The 21852-nt window shown below is 40.3% G+C and overlaps 1 protein-coding gene across 13 annotated transcripts; it reads left to right on the forward strand.

Annotated features, from left to right (window-relative positions):
• The first annotated feature begins 201 nt into the window (after positions 1 to 201).
• Positions 202 to 21712, forward strand: LOC105275045 (dynamin). 13 transcript variants are annotated; one of them, XM_011331668.3, is made up of 18 exons: positions 202 to 859; positions 2349 to 2422; positions 3053 to 3202; positions 3289 to 3492; positions 3569 to 3761; positions 3853 to 4062; positions 4772 to 4986; positions 5141 to 5286; positions 5379 to 5536; positions 7410 to 7436; positions 8773 to 8944; positions 9034 to 9279; positions 9901 to 9915; positions 10204 to 10410; positions 10774 to 10949; positions 11058 to 11063; positions 12308 to 12433; positions 14266 to 16267. In XM_011331668.3, the coding sequence occupies exons 1-18, from the start codon at positions 696 to 698 to the stop codon at positions 14363 to 14365; spliced, it is 2589 nt and encodes an 862-aa protein (XP_011329970.1). In that variant the 5' UTR covers positions 202 to 695; the 3' UTR covers positions 14366 to 16267. The 13 variants fall into 13 exon arrangements, with proteins under 13 accessions (XP_011329970.1, XP_011329959.1, XP_011329971.1 ...); XM_011331664.3 differs by lacking the exon at positions 14266 to 16267 and adding an exon at positions 20010 to 21712 and having other exon boundaries at positions 204 to 859; positions 12245 to 12433; XM_011331655.3 differs by having other exon boundaries at positions 204 to 859; positions 12245 to 12433.
• Positions 21713 to 21852: the final 140 nt, after the last annotated feature.

Below are 21852 nucleotides of genomic sequence, written 5' to 3' on the forward strand. Positions count from 1 at the left end.
TCTCGCGGCCGCGAAAGTGGGTCACGACGGCGACGGCGACTTGTGCGCACGCTTCGATTATCGATTGAACCGCTCTCGACAGGCTCTTTCAGCGAGCGCCGCGAGCCATCGCCGTCGTCGCCGTCGTCGCCGTGACCGTCGCGCAGTCACTCGGATCCCATTTACGCGCGGCGCTCGGTGGTACGGTGCTGCCCGTGCCGTTTACCTCGGGCGAGTTTCGAGTCGCGCCGAGCGAGATAAGTCGCTAGCGACGCGCAGCAGCGCCTCGTCGCGTCGTAACCGCGCGCGCGTTCGCGAACAGCGAGCGAGACGGGCGCGAGATCGCGAGGTTCGTCTCGCCGCCGCCGCGGAGAGAATGCGGTGAAGCGAGCCGCGGAGGAGCCAGAGCCGCGAGGCAGCGAGCGCGCGCGGGCGAGCGGTCGATTCTCGCGGAAATCGGCCATCTTGCTTAGTGCACGCTTGGACTCCGCGACGAACGGTCACTCCTCGCCTCCGTCAGCCACCCTCGTCGGGCGGTGGCAGAGCAGCAGAGTACTCTAGAACGGCGATCCGCGTAGCGGTGAAACCCGGGGCAAGCGGGGACGAAGCGGGAGTGCGTGCGTGCGTGCGTGCGTACGGCGGGGAAAAAACCTATCGCGCGCGTATATACCGCGATCGAAGCGGCGTAACGCGGCTTACGCGACCCCGGCGGCAGGATGGCGGGCAACGCGGGTATGGAACAGTTGATCCCGATCGTGAACAAGCTGCAGGATGCGTTCACGCAGCTCGGCGTGCATATGCAGCTCGATCTGCCGCAGATCGCGGTGGTGGGCGGCCAGAGCGCGGGCAAGAGCTCCGTGCTGGAGAACTTCGTCGGCAAGTGAGTATCGAGCAAGAGCTCGCCGTGACGCGACACTCGAGCGCTTTCGGCACCCTTCTCTCTCTCTCTCTCTCTCTCTCTCGCTCCTCGCAGCTGCGATTAATCGAATTTCCGAGGGGCACATTCCAGTCCGCGGGTTCCCACGCAAGCCTCGAGAAGCCTTGAGAAGGGAGAGTAACCCTTTACGAGAGGATCAGGAAATCCTGGGCTCTCTCTCTCTCTCTCTCTCTCTCTCGCGTCCGTCTCGATCGTTAGACCAGTAGACGAAGGCGGATTCGGCCGAGCGCGATTGACGCCGCGGCGCGACCGGTTTTTTCCCCCTTCGGGGAGATGCCTTCCTCCGAGCTACGCCTCCTTGCGATTTTCTCGATCGTCTCTATACCACCGCGCCTGAAACCTCTGTCGAATGTGCATGGCTTGGCCCGTGCCTCGAGCACGGAAAGCACGTACCGACACACGCAGCACGAGCGCCGAAGGAACGGACCGTTCATTTCGACCTCGCGCTGACGCCTTCGTCGATACGTAAGTCCTAGGCGTGGCGGAACGCGCGGCTTTTTCAACCTCGCCGCTACTGTCTCGCGGTCGTCGTCGCAGTGACGATCACGATGCCCGCATCAGAAGCGCTTGACGGCTGTCGCCTCGCGTGCGTGGCTTCCCGTAGCGAAGCGTGAAGACACGCGAACGAGGCATGCCCGAAGGACGCCGATTTAGAAAGACCGAACGAGGCGACCCGACGTCTTCCTCTTCGGCGTTACGTCTGGGACACTTAGAAACGTCCGTTCATGCGCAAACCGTTGGGACGGTTCTACGTTCCTCGTAACGAACGCCTCTCTCGTCATTCACGCTCCCCTCCGACGTCGCGATTCAACGCGAAGGATTTACGAACACGCGAGATGTTGATTTCGAGGAAGAGAATAGAAAGGTGGAAAATTCTTTAATTTCTGTATTTTTGAGAGCTAATGAAATTTTCAACGTCAATTTGACCTTCAGCAGACTGCTTAATTAATCTATTAGAATAATGATAATCGCTCTTTTTATTACTAATGTTTATCGCGCGGCATTTCTTTGAGACAACCGACTTATCATGTCGCGACGTGCTGCAGGTGTGCTTGTCGTATCATCGTCGTTGATACATGCGTACAGTTGAAAGAGGCAGCCGCAAAAGCTTATTAGAGAAATAATACACTATGAGCGATATATCTGAGAGATATGATAAGCAGGCGAATACGCATGTTGTTATCACAGCGAATAAAGCTATCGCGAAACAAATAATTGATTTTTCAGCGTCAGCGTATCTCGTTTTGCGTTTTAAAATAATTTTACGATCAGTTTCACGTGACAATAAATTAATTGTCTTCCGAGCACGTTTCTCAAGTTACATTTGAGCGCTAGTAAATTACACGGATGCATTGTGCATTTTATAATCGTACCAGAAGGCAATGTTGATGTTAATTGAGATTAATTCTAACGATAAATGCTCCTTTTCCAGAGACTTCTTGCCCAGAGGTTCTGGAATCGTGACGAGAAGACCTCTCATCTTACAGCTGATTAACTGCCCGACTGGTGAGTCATAATGAAGTCGTAATTGATTCTAACATTACTTTTCTCGTCTGCTTGAATGTTTAACAGTCAACGTAGGATCACCTCGGCACGTGTTGTGCCACCTTCCGAACCTTCCCTTACTTTTAAGATCGTACACAAAGAAGCCATTTAATGAAACTAGAGTCTCCCCGTGTGCTCGTAATATCATCTTGTTAACCTATTGACCCGTAGACGCGACAAATATTTTCCTTTTAACCAAGGTAATGTCTAATATACGCTCGCTCCACTTTTCGCATTACTTTCTGCTTGAAAATCCTTTTTCAGTAGGCGTGACATTTATCACGTTATAATAAATTCATAAAAAGGCGATTATTAATATCTCCGATTGAATATATTGGCGCGACAAAGCAAGATTAATAATAATAGCACCACAGTCACCCGTCACATTTGAACTTTGTCACGGAATTATCACTGTACTTCCTGCACCACGCTTCCTGAGCCCAAAACTTACGATAAGCGGCAAATTCGATACATCCTCAACAAACAGAAAAGATACGTAAAACGTACGAAACATTTTCTAATATTTTTGCAACGTGGAATGGGAAAGATTGCTTGCGCAGATATGAGATACCTTTTTCTTCTGTGTTGCAGAATACGCGGAGTTTTTGCACTGCAAGGGCAAGAAATTTATAGATTTTGATGAAGTGCGAAAGGAAATCGAAGCGGAGACGGACAGGGTAACGGGAAGTAACAAGGGTATCTCTAATATACCGATCAATCTCAGAGTGTACTCACCGAACGGTAAGTGCAATCTAAAAATAAAGACAGAGTCGTTCCAAGAGATAACAATGATTATTGTTCACTAACGCACCCTTGTTCCCGTACAGTCTTGAATTTAACGTTAATCGATTTACCCGGACTGACGAAAGTACCAATCGGGGATCAGCCGGCGGACATAGAGAATCAAATTAAGGGCATGATCTTTCAGTTTATCAAACGCGAAAACGCCCTCATACTGGCGGTCACGCCAGCCAACACTGATCTGGCGAACAGCGACGCTCTCAAGCTCGCGAAGGAGGTGGATCCACAAGGTATTCCTTTAGTTTAGACAATGCAACGCTGTAACTTAACGACGTTAATAGTAGCTTAATGCGTGATATCTTGAAGGTGTGCGTACGATCGGTGTCATCACCAAGTTGGACCTCATGGATGACGGCACCGACGCGCGGGATATTCTGGAAAATAAACTGTTGCCGTTAAGAAGAGGCTACATCGGCGTGGTCAACAGGAGCCAGAAGGACATAGAGGGCCGGAAGGACATCAAGAATGCACTGGCCGCCGAGAGAAAGTTCTTCCTCAGGTACCCCAGCGACTCTTGAAAATTATTTGAGGGATAACGATCCATTCCGTCGCGACGATGTGTAATACGACGCTTTTGTTTCACTCGCTAGCCATCCGTCTTACCGTCATCTAGCGGACAGGCTGGGCACGCCGTACTTGCAGCGGATTCTTAATCAGCAGCTGACGAACCACATCAGGGACACGTTGCCGGCTCTAAGGGACAGATTGCAGAAGCAGCTGCTGACTCTGGAGAAGGACGTCGAGCAGTACAAACATTTCAGACCCGATGATCCCGCGATAAAGACGAAGGCTATGTTACAGTAAGTGAACGCAGAATTTCTGAATATTCACTCCACTTCTACTTGCGATGTACTACATCCCGGTGCTCCTCCTGCGCACGCAATTTGCGTATTGTGACGATCACGAATGCATATCTTCTAGCAGAATGTACTTTCTATCTATAAATGTTTGTCTAATGTCGAAATTGTTTTAATAACTGTGCTCGACACCTGTTTCGTATCTGTATTCACGAAGTAACGATCATGCAAATGAGGCCACGTTCTTTTACCGTTCTCTTATCTTCTTCTTTCCTGTACTTTTTATTTATTTCGTGGAGGGTGGAGGGTCTTGAAGTTTCAGATCATTTACTCTTTATTTTTCAGATCGATTCAATTGTATATGTAGGTACTTCCGTTTTTTATATTTTTTTTTCCTTTTTTTTAACAGTGTGTGCCATTTGCATGAGATTTTCAGCGAATAACGCGATTGCGACTGTCATTGAAGCGTTTCTTCCTCTAATCGCAATCTCTTAATTGACGGCATGAAATTAATTCTGCTACGAGACAGCTAACAAGACTTACTAATAGGCGTCTTTCTCTTTTTCTCTCAATTCTGCAGGTTGTGTCTCTCAGTAACAGATATTGCAAACCTCAAACGTGTTTTCGTGTAGTAAATGGTAGATAACAACGAGACTCTCTACCCATGTAACTAATATCACTTCGCGACACCGCGTATTACACAAATTAATAGAAAAACATTTTTAAGGATGATACAGCAGCTTCAGTCAGACTTCGAGAGGACCATCGAAGGCTCAGGCTCCGCACAAATTAACACGATGGAGCTGAGCGGTGGCGCGAAGATCAACAGACTTTTCCACGAACGTTTCCCGTTCGAGATCGTGAAAATGGAGTTCGACGAGAAAGAGCTGAGGAGAGAGATCGCTTTTGCCATCAGGAACATACACGGTAAGTAGTCCCCTCATCGTTCACACATAAAAAGTTATTCAATCTGCAATAATAATAATAACAATTTAAGAAAATTGATACAATGAAGGGAATCGTAGAATCAAATCGCGAGTTTCCGCGAGAGTCAGCCTACTAACTCGAAATCTTAATACAGGTATCAGGGTGGGCTTGTTCACCCCAGACATGGCTTTCGAGGCAATAGTGAAAAAGCAGATAAACAGACTTAAAGAGCCGAGTCTCAAGTGTGTAGACCTAGTCGTGCTAGAACTTAGTAACGTCGTACGCATTTGTACAGATAGGGTGAGTCTTCGTCAAGTCGAGTCTCGTTTCGGTAGCGAAGCAGCGAGATTAGACGCCTTTCTTCATGTGCCGATCCTTGTTTCAAATCGCAGATGTCCCGTTACCCCAGACTAAGGGAAGAAACGGAACGTATCATAACGACATACGTGAGGCAGCGCGAGCAAATGTGCAAAGAGCAGCTGATCCTGTTGGTCGATTGCGAGCTGGCGTACATGAACACGAATCACGAAGATTTCATCGGTTTCGCGAAGTAAGTAATCAGCTAGGTCAATTATCGCTGTTTCTTACCTGTGTGTTACGTTAGACTATTTATTATTTACGGACGTAAACATTTTAGCGAGAAACTTTTCAGTTCCGTTAAGTTGTTATATCTAGTTCCTATACATGTCGTTTCCGTTATAATTCTGCTTGCCGCTATATTTTCTCGTATTTTGTTTCAAGTTAAGTTTTTGATATAGCAATTGAATAGTAAAAGATATTATGATGTTGTTACAGTATCTAGGCAAATTTGTATGTTTCAAAAAGTTGCTTAAGAAAGGAAAGATATCAGCAATATGTGAATTCACGTGTATTGCATTTTATATTCTACAAAATTTTTTAATATTCTGCACACATATGCGATAGTACATATACGCCGAATTCATTTAATATAAATAGTATACTATTTTATAATACACATTATCGCCTTATTATACAAATTTAGAAAGTTCAATTCAAGAAAAATTATATTTCACAATTTCTTGCGGTAAAAGTTTGTCCGTAATTTTGAAATACGTATGTTAAAGTAGCTTTAAACATGAAGCAATGTGTCACATGTATGAAGCATGCTTAATACTTTATTAGAGCACAGAGATAATTACAAAGATAATTGTTTTAACAAGATCTGATATCTCCGGAAGAAGTAAAGACGAGAAGAACGTACTACACGTGATTGATATGTCAAATTATTTGTTTGCTTGCCACCAATTATTTCCACTGAAGTCATCGACTCATATATACCTCCACGATCAGTGCATGTCTTGCTAAAGTCAGCTCACGTAGCGATCTTCGATCATGCCAGCATTCTTAGCTCGTTCTCCCTTCAAGGCCAAAGGTCACTTTAGGATTGGACAAATAATAACTTTCATAGCTAACGTTCCTCTGTCTATTCGGTGTACATTATTCGTACGACACTGCTAAATTCACGCATAACAGTATGCTAGACTAATCTCTTCTCTCTTTATATATATATTTGTTTTCTTACGACATGTCGATCTTAATTCTTGCCACTTGTCTAATTAACACGACTCTTTCTGCTTTATTCACTTGAAGGTTTGAAACTTAATCTATTACTGTCTGTAGAATTTTTATATATTCCCAAATTCTTAAGAGACTTAAGATTATTCAAAATTTAAATAATTAAAATGAAATAATTAATTGAGCTAATAATGAGATATTAATAAAATGTGCATCAAGGATATTGTGTATAAATGATAAAAAAATGTAGAGTTATGTTTGCGTTGTGTTACATTCTTTGTGATTCAAATTGCAGTATTCCTGCAATTGTAGTACATTTAAGTTTGTTTTAAAATATTACTCTTAGGAAAGATACAACGTATAGCTTAGTCACGTAAATCTATACAAGTATAAATGAAAACTTGACGAATGTATATGAAATTTATAACACTGTTGAAGATTAAGTGTCATAAATTTTCTGGATCTCACTTGTAATGATTATTAGAGGCAAGGCATACAAATTCTGTAGATTTTTCACTTGCTATTTTTTCATATAATCTCAGCACAGCTTAATAATGTAACTAAGTAACGTGAGATTATGACATATATCCCAGCAAACACAAAGTAACAGTAATATATGTTAGTTATAATTTCCCACTCATTAATATAAATACAACATAACATACGTGTTATGTAACAATTACATTGTTGAGTGGGAAATTATAACTAACATGTATATTACCTGTTACTTTGTGTTTGCTGGGTAGCTTCTCAAACCTTTCTCTGAGACTATGTGTGCCTTACTCTAATCAGTGTAATGTGGCCTTATCCTGACATGTATTTCTATTCTCTCATTGTCGACTTCTTCAAACATCACAATTAAAGAAATGATTTAATTATATCGGCAGCGCTGCAGCCAGTAGCCATAATGCAAGGTAAGAATATTAAAGTACATTCCAACAAAGATTTACACTACATTTTTATCCCTCTCCATTTTCACGCTCTTTCTTACGCTTATTTTTTTTTCTTTTAATATTTCTCCGCTTTTTACCTCAACTTTGACACATTAACACATGAGCTAGACTTTAGTACTCTCTTCATCTTAATATTAATTGTACTTATTCTTACCTTTAAAAAAATCTTTAAATATGATCAAAAGTATTATTTTTATTCCTTTTGTATAATTTACGTTGATGGTTGTACTAATTTCCAAGTCAAAACTAATTATTATTTGAAATAGTACATTTATATAACTTGATGTGTACAATTGCATATTCTCAATTCCTTTTCTTAAATTTTCGAATTGTATACGGATAAAGTCTGAAGCATATAATACATATTGTATGCTGTATACATGTTCTTTTTCTGACACACATTTTTAATTTTTCGTTTATATAAATCTATTGTTGTCTTTATATTATCTATTATGTCTCAATCTATTTCTTCTTTTCAAGCCTTTTCAGATTATAACTTTATTTGGTATAAAAATAAGTATTTCCCATTTCTAAATTGCATCGAAAAACGAGAATTTTTTATAAAACCTAACTGCCAAGTCATTTGTATCATTCATCAGATTCGTACTATATTTCATACAGCAACATCAAGTCTTAGTTTTGTCATCTTGTAATCTGTTTTTTGTAATTGATGTAATATGTGCTTGTGCAATCCTTCTGCACCATAAAATGTTTAAATTTTCGCCTAAACGTTGCCTAAACTGGTAGCTACACTGGTGTGTGCTTGTGATGTGCTAATGTTGTTCATATCCATTGTACAACAAGTGTGCACTCTTAGAATTGTTTGGAGCTGTATGAAGCATAAGATGCATGGGGCGATCTGATAATACGCGATAATTCCGGTGTATTCTATATTAATTCCAAGGTAAAAATTTTCTCAGTGAATCTCTTCGGAATATCTTGCACAAATGTACACTGACTTGTAGGTAAAGGCACAAACTGCTGTCCAGCTTTCTTTTTTTCACATATTATCGTCCTTATTGTGCAAGATAAAGATACTTCGTCAAATTTAACGGAAATATCGTGCGATCGCAAAATTCGTGGCGTGAGCCAAGCGGTTCAATGAGCGAACCGTTAATTTTTTCTTTTCGACAGCTATATCGTTCTAAGACAAATATCAGGATATACCTACCGTGTTAGTGTCTCCTTTTATTATAATAAACTAATACGTGATATGGTGGCAACAATCTCCGCAGTTGGGTACATGAAATCTCTCTGTTATTTGACATTTCATTATATATTACCGTTTGTGTTGCAGTGCGCAACAATCCTCGGAGAACGCCGTTAAGTCTGGGAGGCATACGTTAGGCAACCAAGTGATTCGCAAAGGCTACATGTGCATACATAATCTCGGAATCATGAAGGGCGGCTCGAGAGATTACTGGTTCGTCTTAACGTCGGAGAGTATCTCCTGGTTCAAAGACGAAGAAGTAAATATCGCTCGTCATTAAACCGTCGTTTATTAAATTCTTTAAATTGTGGAAATACATTACTTGATTCAATGTATTTCTGTTCGAAGGAACGCGAAAAGAAATACATGTTGCCTTTGGACGGACTGAAACTGCGCGATTTAGAGCAAGGTTTCATGTCGCGACGTCATCTGTTTGCACTATTCAATCCGGAGGGAAGGAACGTGTACAAAGATTACAAGCAGCTCGAGTTAAGTTGTGAAACTCAAGATGACGTTGACTCTTGGAAGGCATCGTTCCTGAGGGCTGGCGTGTACCCTGAAAAATCTACGGAACAGGCGAACGGCGAAGGAGAGGTAAGCTCGCTTTACATGATTAGGATTGAGTTATATATATGTGTCCTCGAAAGAGACAATTTGTATCGCGCGACAGTTTATTCAAATCAGTTTCATTAATTTTTCATACTTTTTGAACATGAGGAAACAATCTTAATTCTCATTTTGTAATGATGGTTTATTGTATTTATTGGAATTGATTTTAATTTATTTTAGGATAAGCAGAGGGTGAGTTAGTGAAGGCAATGTGAACGAAATTTTTCCTTTTTTTTTCTTTTTTTTTATTTATTAACTGTGTGATGACATGAGTTATTTTTACATTTTTGAGGGAAACTAACAAAAAGATTTAAAATTCTTTTAAAATGTGATTTTGGTTTCACTCTTATGAACGCCATGTAGAATCAGAATATGCGTGCAGAATTAAGTAAATTTTGTACATTTTTAGATGCATTTTTGTTATTTTACATAGGGACATCAGTTTGTGTGGATGCTTTCTAAATTTCTCTAACTCTTGAAATATTCATGCAAAGGATATGGATCCTTACAATCTTTATAATCTTCCTTGAATTAGAACTAATATAAACTTTCTATTGATTGCATAATATAGTAATCGTATTTTTTCTGTCTCATATTTGAATCGAGAAGGAAGGATATGAGGTTGGTACAATCGTGTTTTCAAGTATTACAAGGCACACAACACTTGACACGAGCAACGAACACCACCTCAGCCAAGCATTGCAGAAAACGCTAACAATACACGTCATTCTACATATTATGAGACAATAATTATCTCTAGATTGGTCAATATCTCACTTTAATCAAGTGCGATATTGCCAATATTGTCTTATAAATGCCTTTAGTCGTTGAACAATTTGGAAGTATCTTAACTCAGAGCGCAAATAAAATATATACAGAGTAACAATGTAATCATTCTTGCCTCTTTAGGGTGGAACGGAGGGTCAGTCATCGATGGATCCTCAATTGGAGCGCCAAGTGGAAACCATCAGGAATTTGGTAGACTCCTACATGAAGATCGTTACGAAAACTACTCGTGATCTGGTTCCAAAGACGATTATGCACCTTATAATCAACAATGCCAAGGACTTCATTAACGGAGAACTGTTGGCGCACCTCTATGCGAGCGGCGATCAGGTGAAACGTCGTTAACGAGACATTGCTTACGCAACAACTCATTACTAAACCGTTCCTCACCCTAAGAATTTCGTAGATTAATCCTCTCCATTATTTCCTAGTCAACTGAAGGTGAAATAAGTACTCTGAAGATATTTAATGATCCCGAAATCGTAAGTGCCTTTTCCCGTCTCTCTCTCTCCTTCATTCTAACACTAACGCTGAAAGAAAGCTACATCCTTTATTTAAAAAAATTGTTTTAAAAATAAATAAGTTCTGTTTCCGACTTTTTTAATAAGACAAGTTTATTTTTGGACAATCCACGCTTATACGCACTTCTACGTGTTTTGACTGTAATTTGAGAGGAATTTGTGGCGATTGCAGACTTCCATGATGGAAGAATCACCCGAGGAGGCGCAGAAACGAGAGGAGATGTTACGCATGTATCACGCGTGCAAAGAGGCACTCAGAATCATCGGAGATGTGTCGATGGCGACGGTTTCGACTCCGGTACCACCGCCCGTGAAGAACGACTGGCTAGTAACCGGGGACAATCCAAGGTAATCCTTATGTTATTCCTGGCATTATCTGTCGCGCATTTTACTAATTTCTTATCCTTACATTTTGTACCGTCTGCTTTGCCATACATTTGAACACCGTTGAAACAGTCTTGGGTAAGAGCCTTTATATGTACAATATATGTGTTTTGTCTTTATCTTTTTTTTTCTTGATGAAGAGTGAGAAGTGTTAGAAAAAAATTTCAAACATTTTCGTTATTGTGCACGCTGTCCCCTAGTAGATTTTCTTGAATGCGTAGTAACATCCCTTTACGTAAAAGTATCAAGCTAGACTGTAGTGTTATTAAATTTAATTTATTAATATTTTCGTTTAATAATACTTTATACAGGGTGTCCCGGGTTTTAACCGACAAACTGCGGGAGCATATTCTACTAGTGGAAATAAGAAAAAATTCTTATATCGAGTTTGCTTAGAAATGCTTTATTACAAAGTTATAAACCAATATTGAAAAGAAATATGAGATAAGTAACAACGGAACATAGTGTAGAATTTGGAAGGTCCAAGATGTTTATGTTACGTGTATTCACATGTATTCATGTTCACTATGTTGAAACGATTCAGTATGATTGTTACTTTTACAACAGTAGCTGTTAGATTTCAATCGTCGCGTGAACTAGCAATTACTATCAGAATGCCAAAAGTGTTTTCAAATGAGGAATACACTGATATTCATTTCGTGTACGGATTCTGTGACGGAAATGCACGAGCTGCCGTACGAGAGTATCAACGTAGATTTCCTAACAGGAGAGTACCAGATAGATTTAAAGCAACGAATTACTAATTCAGTTACTGAGATGCAACAAAATTTTCAGGAATGTCGTACCGTAACAAATTCTGTACTACGTCGATGTCTAGCTTGTATCGATGTGCAAGGACAACATTTTGAAATGCGTCACTAAATCATTGCGTAGATAATTTTTATTTTTGTGAAAAAATCCGTTGTTACTTATCTGATATTTCTTTTGAATATTGGTTTATAACTTTGTAATAAAGCATTTCTAAGCAAACTCGATATAAGAATTTTTTCTTATTTCCACTAGTAGAATATGCTCCCGCAGTTTGTCGGTTAAAACCCGGGACACCCTGTATATCTATTTCATCATCAAAGAATGATTATAGTCTGTGTTATACATTCAAACAAAGATCTCGTAAGATCGTCTCTTCTTAACATCTTATTTGACGTGTGTCGTCCGTTTATGTTCACCAAACGTCTTCAATGGCGAATTTGAAGCGCTCGAGTGACGCAAACACTGATGATAAGTGCCGTAAATTCTAGATTATCGCCACCATCTCCTGGTGGCCCAAGACGCGGAGTGACACAGCCACCACCTCTTTCTAGCTCACGAGCACCACCACCAGTACCTGCAGGCGGCCGACCGGCACCAGCTATTCCTAACAGACCTGGTCCAGGTGGACCACCACCGGCACGAGCTAATCCCGGCCTACCTCCACCTATGATACCATCGTAAGTAACATCACAATTTACGTAAAAATGTAGGACCAAGTACCATTTATTAATATCATCGACGAGATCGTAGATCTTGAGTCGCGCGTAGCGATTCCATTGTCTCATCGTGCGCAATTCTAAGCTGTACGCACGTAAATTCTCATTAAAATCGCATAATATAATATTCCTCCCTGATTGTGCATCAGAAATTTCACGACGCGATAACATCAAAATTTCAGTAACGTGACGAGGGTATCCTTCTCGCGTGGCCGTAAAATTAAAAAACAAAAGAAAAAGAAGAAGGGAAAAGGGAAAAAGCAAATTTACGGCTCTCTCGAGAATTTTGCCCGTCTAATTAAACAGTAGCTTGTGTGATTGGGGCTTGGGTGCTAATTTCACTTTCTATTGCAGGCGCCGACAATAAGTCTCCGCACTAACTCGCCTATTCGCTACTAATCCCAAAAAAACCGCGTCCGCATTGCATTATATTCGGTGTATATTTTACACGTAAAAAGAGAAAGAAAACACTACACTCCACTATTTTTCCTTAATGTTAACGTGCTGTCTGTCTGCATACACTATCAAAAATTACGAGGTCAATGTTAATTAAGTAGGGGGTGTGGAAGTTACGCGAGAATCATCTTGTTTCTCGATCGCGCAAGCCCTGCACACCTGTTTGTGTTGTCGGATCCTAAAAGAGCTTCCAAATACCGGGCAATTTGTATGAGTACGTCTCACCTGCGTAACACACAACGACATATCTTTTAGGTGACTCGATCAATCAATTCAAAAAAAGGAGTAACTATACGTTATCGTTCTGTATGGTGTCGTCTTTCTGTTATTTAACATTTATAATTGCATGAGCAGGAGTTGTAATAATTTTAGTCTAATTATATGTACATACGTACACGTTTCTCTGTGTATAATACAAATCTTCTCTCACGTAGAGATTGAGACACACCCCTAAGCGTAGCTGTATCTTAGCGCCAATAGTTCGTGCTACACCAAATATTTCCAAAGATATATATATACCATTTTCTCAGAGAAAATGGAGAGAGAGAGAGACGTAAAATATACATACATATACATAGTCGAGTCACACTTGTTTGACTGTAAATTATTTTGGCGAAGCTGTATATCATATATGTATATATCGTTGAAAATAATGATCAAATAAAGAACTTTGCGTTCTTTGCGGCAAATAGATAACCGTTCATTTACTTACTAACAGCATGACATTTCGGCAAAATGCCATTGAACAAAAAAAAACGTCGACTGTCTTATCAATTGTATTTATCAACCAGTTATATATCTCGTGTAATGTTAAAAATTCCGATTTTTTCCTACTCAATGCAAATCTAAAGCTTCTCTCTTCCGCCGTAATATGTCCCTCGTCATCTGAATGTTTTCTATGAAGTAACACCAATTCGAAACTTGTCAATTACTATTTGTGGACGAACATGTCGGTGCCTGCATTACGATTTATTAAAGCAAAAGTCGAGAAAATAGCGATCTGTATAAATGTCGTGTATATTTGCAGACTAAGATCCGGACTGTAGCATTGAGCGGCTTTCACAAGCTGCTATCGTATAAAATATCGTATAAAATATCGCGTTGTTCTTGTAAGGACGTTTTTATAACTGCTGTTACAAGGCTACAGTTAATCCGTTGCTTTCGTCCTCGGATTCGCGCGTTCGAAAGGGGCATCGTGCACGCTTTCTTATTCGAGGCACGCATTAATAAGTTTCACATCCAGTAGCCACATTCGTATGATGTTGTATGCCATCCCAAAAATAAACTGCATAAGAGTGAGATCTGTAGTCAAAACTAGGTATCCGTGGTGTGTTTAGTCGAGGGGGTGGTCTGCAGCAGAGGGTGACGCAAGCTGCGACACAGGCTGCGACTCAGGCCGCCGTGAACGAGCTGATGGATGCGTTCAAGATCAAGTAAATAAGATGCATAGCCATCAGTTGAATTTCTCGAGATCTGTACCCCTAACGATATAATAATAATAACAATAATAATAATAATAATAATATACATGGGTATATCTGTTAAGTTGCGCCAGTAGATGGTAGACTGTTCAGGGTTGAGAATGAACTAATCCCTCCAATTTCTCTTTTCTTTTTTTTTGTTGATAAATCTTTGTAACAGAATTCCGCAAAATAATCTCGCTAAATTGATCCTCGCTCTCTTTCTCTTTCTCCCCTGTGTCTTTCTGTCTCTTTTGTGCATGGTATTTCACCCATGAATTTTGATTAACAGCTTTTTATTTAAATATTTGATTTAGTTGTATAGTGCACACACCGTATACGCGTGTGTGTGTACGCGTAATGTATATTTAATTATGTGCATATTTGTGTAGAAATTAATAATCGTATATAAGAATACATATATATAATAATATCAGGTAATTGATAATATGCATACGTGTAAGCACTCTATTTATCTTGCAATTATCTATGCAATACTCCATTTTATCTTCAATGTTCTTAGAGGAGTCGATTACGGTATTTTCCAAAGTCATTGATCGAGCAATAAAGAAGTATATTTTACCGGCTTCACAAATGGAATCAAAGAATGACGATGATCAGGAAACGTCACAAATTAAAAATGTATAATCATGTAAAGTGCAGCAAACTGGGCTAACGTAGAGATTTAGCACACACCGACCCGATCCCATTGTTATTTTCACACTACGCCCGAAAGTGTGGAAACTTGCAAGCAGTCGTGTTAGCGAGTCCTCTTGTGAGCAAATGCATTTGCACTCCAGTGAATCTATCCTGGAAAGTCTACCAGAACCTGATAATGTGATCGATCGTAGTTTCGCATTGATTGTAGTGAGCGTTTGCATCGTTGAAAATCCAGTTTGATAAAATGTAGCGGTACAATCGAGCGACAGCTGCATTCGATACGCGCTCGCGTTGTAATATCGACGAAACTGTCGAACGTCTCGTCGTTGTCGTCGTCGGTAACGAAATATCGGATGGGAAAATGTCATGCTGTTGGGAAGATAGCTTAAAAAACAATCACGAATGTGTATCCAGCTTGTTTCAAAGATGAGTCTTTGCAAATGAAAAGAGCGCCGTATCACGCGAAGTACCATCGAGTCTATTTCTCTCTACCTCTAAACATAAAGTTCGTGATTATTTTCTTTTGCTTGTAGCCGATAAAAAGATATACATATATATACATATAAAAGAATAAAGAATATATAATATTAGACATAATCTTTACGAGATATGATCAAGAAAAGAATGTGCTCAGACATAGGATGTGATATAGCGTAGAATGCTTCAAGGATTTTGCATGAAAATCCGAAGTTAAATTTCTCTTTTTCTCTCTGGATAGTCTAAATTAACACGCAGTAAATCGAGAATATATAATAGTAATCACAATGTCACAGTGCAGTGTGTAATGGATGTACAATCACATTTGGCAGGCATACATAGGAGCGACATTGTATTTTGTATTGTTTAGAGTTATTTATTTCAGAGCTCCCTAATTATGCTTGCGATTCGACTGTACATATATACATATAAGAAAAATTTTTCTTGTAATTAGGTATTTTCGCGTATTCACAAGCGTACGGCGACGTGCTTCAAGATCCGTATAGTACGCGTTTCTGTATGAATTTCGCTTTTATAATGCAATACTGAACGCAAATAAATTATGGCGTATGATATAATAACTTTATAAATTCATTGCCATAGAATTTACAGTGCACTTGTGAAAATTTCCTTGTAAGGTTGAAAAGTGCTATACACGGAGCGATTTCTCATTTCGAATACTCGTTTGCGCAGTGATCCGGGAGAATCTTAAAGGCGGTGTAATCGAAGTGCAATTAAAAAAGAAATAAAAAATATTATTTTTCGTTACAATAGGACGTTGGATGTCTCCTCGGGTAGATGATGAATTTAGAAGAACACTGACAATGCGGAGGATTCGTATTCTCCGTGTCACTGTGCTATTTGTATTCCATTTGTATCCGACTTTTGTTATAACATTACCAGTTTAATATTGGGAAAAACTATACATATAATATATTGCACTTAAATTTCTTCAATATTATATGGCCTAACAACACTGTTTCTTGTACGTATTTATTTCTAACTTATTCGTAGTAAAGATCTGCTTCGATTGCGATATGTTTCTTGAATTGTTTTCCGATTTACAGATTTCTCATGGATTTTCTCGAATTGCAATAATTTTATTATTAATATTTTTTTATACTTATCGCGCTCCCTCTTTGAAGCACGTTGGACCGACTCTAGTTTGCGTATCATTGTCGGAAAGATATTACGCTAGCTTCAGGCGACTCGTAAAGTTCCGGAATGCTAATTGTCACATGTTGCATTCGGCGCGGGAGACACAAAGAGCATCGACACAAAAGAGATTTCGCGTGCAAAATATGGTGCACTATTGTAATGTTATTGTACAGTGTAACTTGTATACAGATATGCATATATTAATCTTCTGAAGCAATGTCAGAAATTAATTGAACGCTGTCGAGATAACAAGAGTGTATGTGTGCGTGTTGTGGCTGGGTGTGTATACATATATACACACATAATCGCGCGTAATATTATTATAATATTATCACATCGCGCTATATTATATTGTAAGATATATATATATATATATATATATATATATCCATAGGTTTATTTAGCGAAAACGCATCATGTTCCACCCTTGGTAGATCGTGAGAGAATTTTCTGTTCTTACTTCTTTGTGAAGTAGTAACACACAATTCGGCGCTAATGAATTGTTAACGCACTGGACAAAGAGTGGATAGCCTTTTTGCAAGGTGTAGCTTTTTGGTCAAGCATATCACGTGGTACGCGCATTCGTTGCACCAGATGTTATTAATCGGGACATTTAGAGTCTTTTCGACATAGCTATAAATTAACGTATTCCACATCCTTCGATGGTGCGCACCTCTCGCATTTAGTTTTCGAAGTGGAAAGAAATCGTCTCAGGTTCTGGCACTTGTTCGAGTCCGTTGGAGCACACGTGAGAGAATTATACATTTTGCAAGGGAAGCAAACGGCTGGAGGTGATGAAAAGAGAACAGTTCGTTTTTCGTCTTTGTGATTGCACCCGTAGTGATTCTCGCAAATTGTGATGTCGTGAGAGTTGATCTATAGAAATCCGCGTACCTACCGCGCGGATAACTGGATATCGACCTCGAGTCTTGCAACGAAGGAAAATTCGGTTTACAACATATTTATCTAATTGTGAACAGCTTGGCGTTATTCGACCAGTCGAATAGTTTAACACATTCTGCTCTTGAGATCACTCCTTTCACTCGTTGCTTTACATTACGTATTAGTTATCACGACGAAGCCGCGAAGATGTTAAGGCCTGATGTTAATTGTAGACAAATTGTACCCGTGGATACTGACTTCTCTATATTGTTCATAAAATGAAAACAAAGAGAGTGTTATATAATTATATATATATATTATATATACATAGTGATCACTATATACACTTTATTTAAAGCATTATATATTACATGCTTCCATCTAAAGCCTTATATGTCACTCTAGTTATTATGCTTATCTCCTATTAAAACTAACACACCTACATTGAGTATGTAATTCTATTGTACACCGCGGGCTGTGTGTGTGTGAGAGAGAGAATCTCTGAATCGCGCGTATATATAATGTTACAAAGAGATGTTATATACCTACGAGAGCACAGCGCGGGCAGTGATACATATATTTTAATCAAAGAGCGAATCGCGGTTTTGCTGTCGGCACGTTGGTATCCCGAAGGTTTCGGCACGAGAAGCTGCTAATTCCGCATCATTCTCCTCGCAGAGCGATAACTTGCACTCGCGTGTTGCAAACGATAATTTCGCAAGTATCTCCACCATCACCGATATGTAACTGCATCAAATGTTTAAATACGTTCGGATGAAATGCACGCGTGTCCTCTCTCTCTCCCTCCCTTCTCTCTCTCGATTTCTTCGCTGTCGTGCCGAACCCATCGATAATACATGGACAAAGTAACCCCCAATTATAAATTAGCAAACCCTCGCACCCCCTTGATAAGCGGACCGCGAGCGACGGAAATCCATACAGCAAAATCACTATGTACTTCTGATCTACTCCAGGATAGCACAATCCTCGCCACGAGCAAACACGAGACCGCAGTGTGTAACACCCTTGTTAATTTTTATACTACGTATTGATTTTTATAGCGATTTTTATTCGAACCGCTAAAATCCGAGAGAGGCCAGGAGGCCGCGATCACATTCACGGGCAGGCAGAATTTTACCCCTATTGAAGTGAGCTCGTTAGCTTGAGCTGTATCACGATGATATTGGCGGGTTACTTGGCTAAGTTCTTCTACGGTTACACCTGAAAAGACACGAGAGGAAGAAACACCGTTTTACTGCAATATAAATGTGTATATAGGGAGTAACACGTTACATAGAGTACACACACATCTCTATACGTGTATGTGTATATGCGCGTATATATATGTACATGTGCGTACTAAATTGCAGCAACGCAATACATATATATGTGTGTATATACGCGCGTACATATGAGAAATAAGATTACGTGAGAAAAGGACCGTTACTCTGAACAGACGAAGACGCATTTCCGTCTTGGGACTATCATAAGCGCAGCAAAAACGATTCGTCTCTGCACATCCGCGGATCAAACGTGACGTTTGACGTCTTCCATGCGTCGAACACCAACGTTCGAAGGTGCTTCCCCCGTGCACGGGGATGCGTGTTCGCCGTTCTGCGTAATTCTTTTCCAATTGATCTTGAACTTCATGATTTCTGATCCTCCTGCGGTACATTATCATCTACGCATCCAGAGTTACGTTTCCACGTTGCATTTCTGTTGGGTTTTTTTACTTGTTACATGATTGAACAACGCGCAAGATCGAGCGTGTCTCCTCACTGTATTTAATTTCTGCATGTGTTTTTATCGCTGAAGCTTGAGAGCATGCTGTGTAAATCTTACTTTCTAATCCGAATCATCATTGTTGATTCGTATTCTAAATCCCGTCCCGTGAACTCATTAATTATTTCTCTTAAGATTCGAACATCATGAATGTTTCATCATGGTACACGCGATATTTTCTTTCAGATTAATTGCATTTAATTCACCGGACTGCGTGATTTGTTAGCTGACCTCGTTAAAATTTTAATGTCCGATTATAAATGAAGGGAAACATTAGTTGAATGTTTCATGCACACAATAATTATACGATCTTGTCTCATTTTCTAGTCATTTAATGAGTTAATTATATGGCATTCCATCACTTATGTTATTTTCCCATATTCTACGTTATACATTCTGTCATTTATCGCAGCATGCACATGCCCGAATGTTGTATTTCCTTCGATAGTTTGTTAAAAAGTATTTCAGTATTTTTAGCATTGCAGAATATTTAGCCGGAGAATCCACAGTCGGACATTGAATTTCTCTCGAGTCCTCCCTACGTTTGTGCACTGATTTCGCATCTCTCTTTCATTCGGTGATTGTTTTTTCCCTCCACGGCGTGCTTCAGCTTGAAATTTCATGGGCATACGTCCAACACTCAATATCTGTCTATGTTGTAGGCGTCCCGTACCCAATATTCCCCCCCGAATTCCCGACAGACCATACTCTGGCCGACTAAACTGAGCTAGTCCGACACAGCAGCAGCAGCAGCAGCACACGACAGCCCGAGACAACAGGAAAGAAGTTTTGCTTGGATGACCGATGAAGGGCCACGACAAACTGGAAGAACTCCGCGCAGGCAAAGCTGACAGGAGAGAGATCTCTCCATTTCCGCGCTGGAGATGAAGCAAGCTCTCCCGAAACGAGCGTTTTCGTCCCGAATAATACTCCGATCTCAACGGTCTCCGACGTCGAGTCGTTAGTGTTCGGTGAGAAGCTTGACGAGGACCAGGAGTAACCTGGAGCCACAGGCTCGGAGAGTAAAAATTTCGTTCGTGCGGAAAGAAGGGGGAGCAAGGCTGTGCTACACGAATAATGGAAGAGAACCAAGGATGCGGTTCCGCTCGTCTCTCGATGGTCAAGACAGCCAGGGGGATTCCATTAGTCACTTCTTTGAACCGCTTCTTTCTTTGCGTTCATGTCTACACTTCTACCTTTTATTTATGTACGACTAGACCCACGGCGTTAGATAGACGCGTAGCTCTAAGTATTAACACATTGTGCTCGATATCGTGCCGGATGTCTTCTCGCGAGGATCTTGCGACTAAAGGATGATTCAGACGCGCTCCTTCTGGTGCTCAACGACTTGAAGAATTTATTTAAGATCGCGATTGTCAGTATTATATTATACGAATTAGTCAATATGAAGAGTAATAGCTTCTTTGAGAGATATCAGAGCAGTATCGATCGCCGCGTAACTTGATTGCTCGAACTCGATTAGCGATACAATTGTACAGACGGATAATTCGAAAACGCGGTCGCTTATCCGAATGCTGGTCCATCCGCGATGCTCGATACACCCCCTGTCCTTTTTGTCGCAGATCTTCGACGACAGAAATATCGCAGGAATGATTTCTTTGCGCACGAGACGAGAATACGGGCAACTCGATTACCTCGATTCTAGGAGCGCTAATTAGAACAGGAGTACTAAGTCACACATCCCGTAAGGGGCGAAACTGGGATTTTTTTCAATCAAACGGGACATGATATCAGCATTCCAGAGAAACGTCAAGGTTTCGCGATCGTACAAGATTACGCAGAAACGCGAATTAATTAATCGTGATCGATGCATTATTATTTTATCGCTATAAAACGCACTTTTTTGTCGCTTTATATACCGATCGTTGGACACTAATGACGCCATTCTTTCGCAATCGTCCGCGATGAATAAACTTTTAGATTTCGTCGTCGTAGGCCGTCGATGACACGTTAAAGACAAAAAAAGAGAAACCTGACACTTATTTCGAGCCAGCGATGCAGATTCTGTTTCTTACCGATGCACACACAGTCATTTCTACGTGTCTTTTTATAATTATTTTTGCGTTGTAAAAGTCACGCGATAATTGTGTGTCGGCAAGAACACGGAGAAGCGACGATTAGCTCGGTGACGGATCGCCAAATCGTGACATAAACGAAGTAACAACAATTGTACATACGATTTACGAATATAGTATTACGCGTATGCGTGCTAGGAAAGAAGTTTTGTATTACCAAACCGTACTATTGCTGATAGTCGGTCTGCTACGATACGCAACACCGACTGACGACCGAATGTACCTAGAACATACGACAAATCAAATAAATGAATATTTAATATGAAGAATTCGGTGTTCGTTAATATATAAAATCCTCTATTTCTCTATTGTCAGTTCAAATTTTCATGCTTAATTTAATTACATCCAATGTGATTAGAACAAAAAACACTTGTTCTTTTCTATTTTATGCGTAAACATTTTTACCCAG

The sequence above is a fragment of the Ooceraea biroi genome, chromosome 8, assembly GCF_003672135.1.
Source record: "Ooceraea biroi isolate clonal line C1 chromosome 8, Obir_v5.4, whole genome shotgun sequence".
Classification (NCBI taxonomy): Eukaryota; Metazoa; Arthropoda; class Insecta; order Hymenoptera; family Formicidae; genus Ooceraea; species Ooceraea biroi.

Excerpts from the sequence above, each read along its gene's own strand:
- LOC105275045 (XM_011331655.3), top strand. The coding sequence starts at position 696 with ATGGCGGGCAACGCGGGTATGGAACAGTTGATCCCGATCGTGAACAAG. Across the intron at positions 860-2,348 it reads CTGGAGAACTTCGTCGGCAA|AGACTTCTTGCCCAGAGGTT; the intron begins GTGAGTATCGAG and ends CTCCTTTTCCAG. Across the intron at positions 2,423-3,052 it reads GCTGATTAACTGCCCGACTG|AATACGCGGAGTTTTTGCAC; the intron begins GTGAGTCATAAT and ends TCTGTGTTGCAG.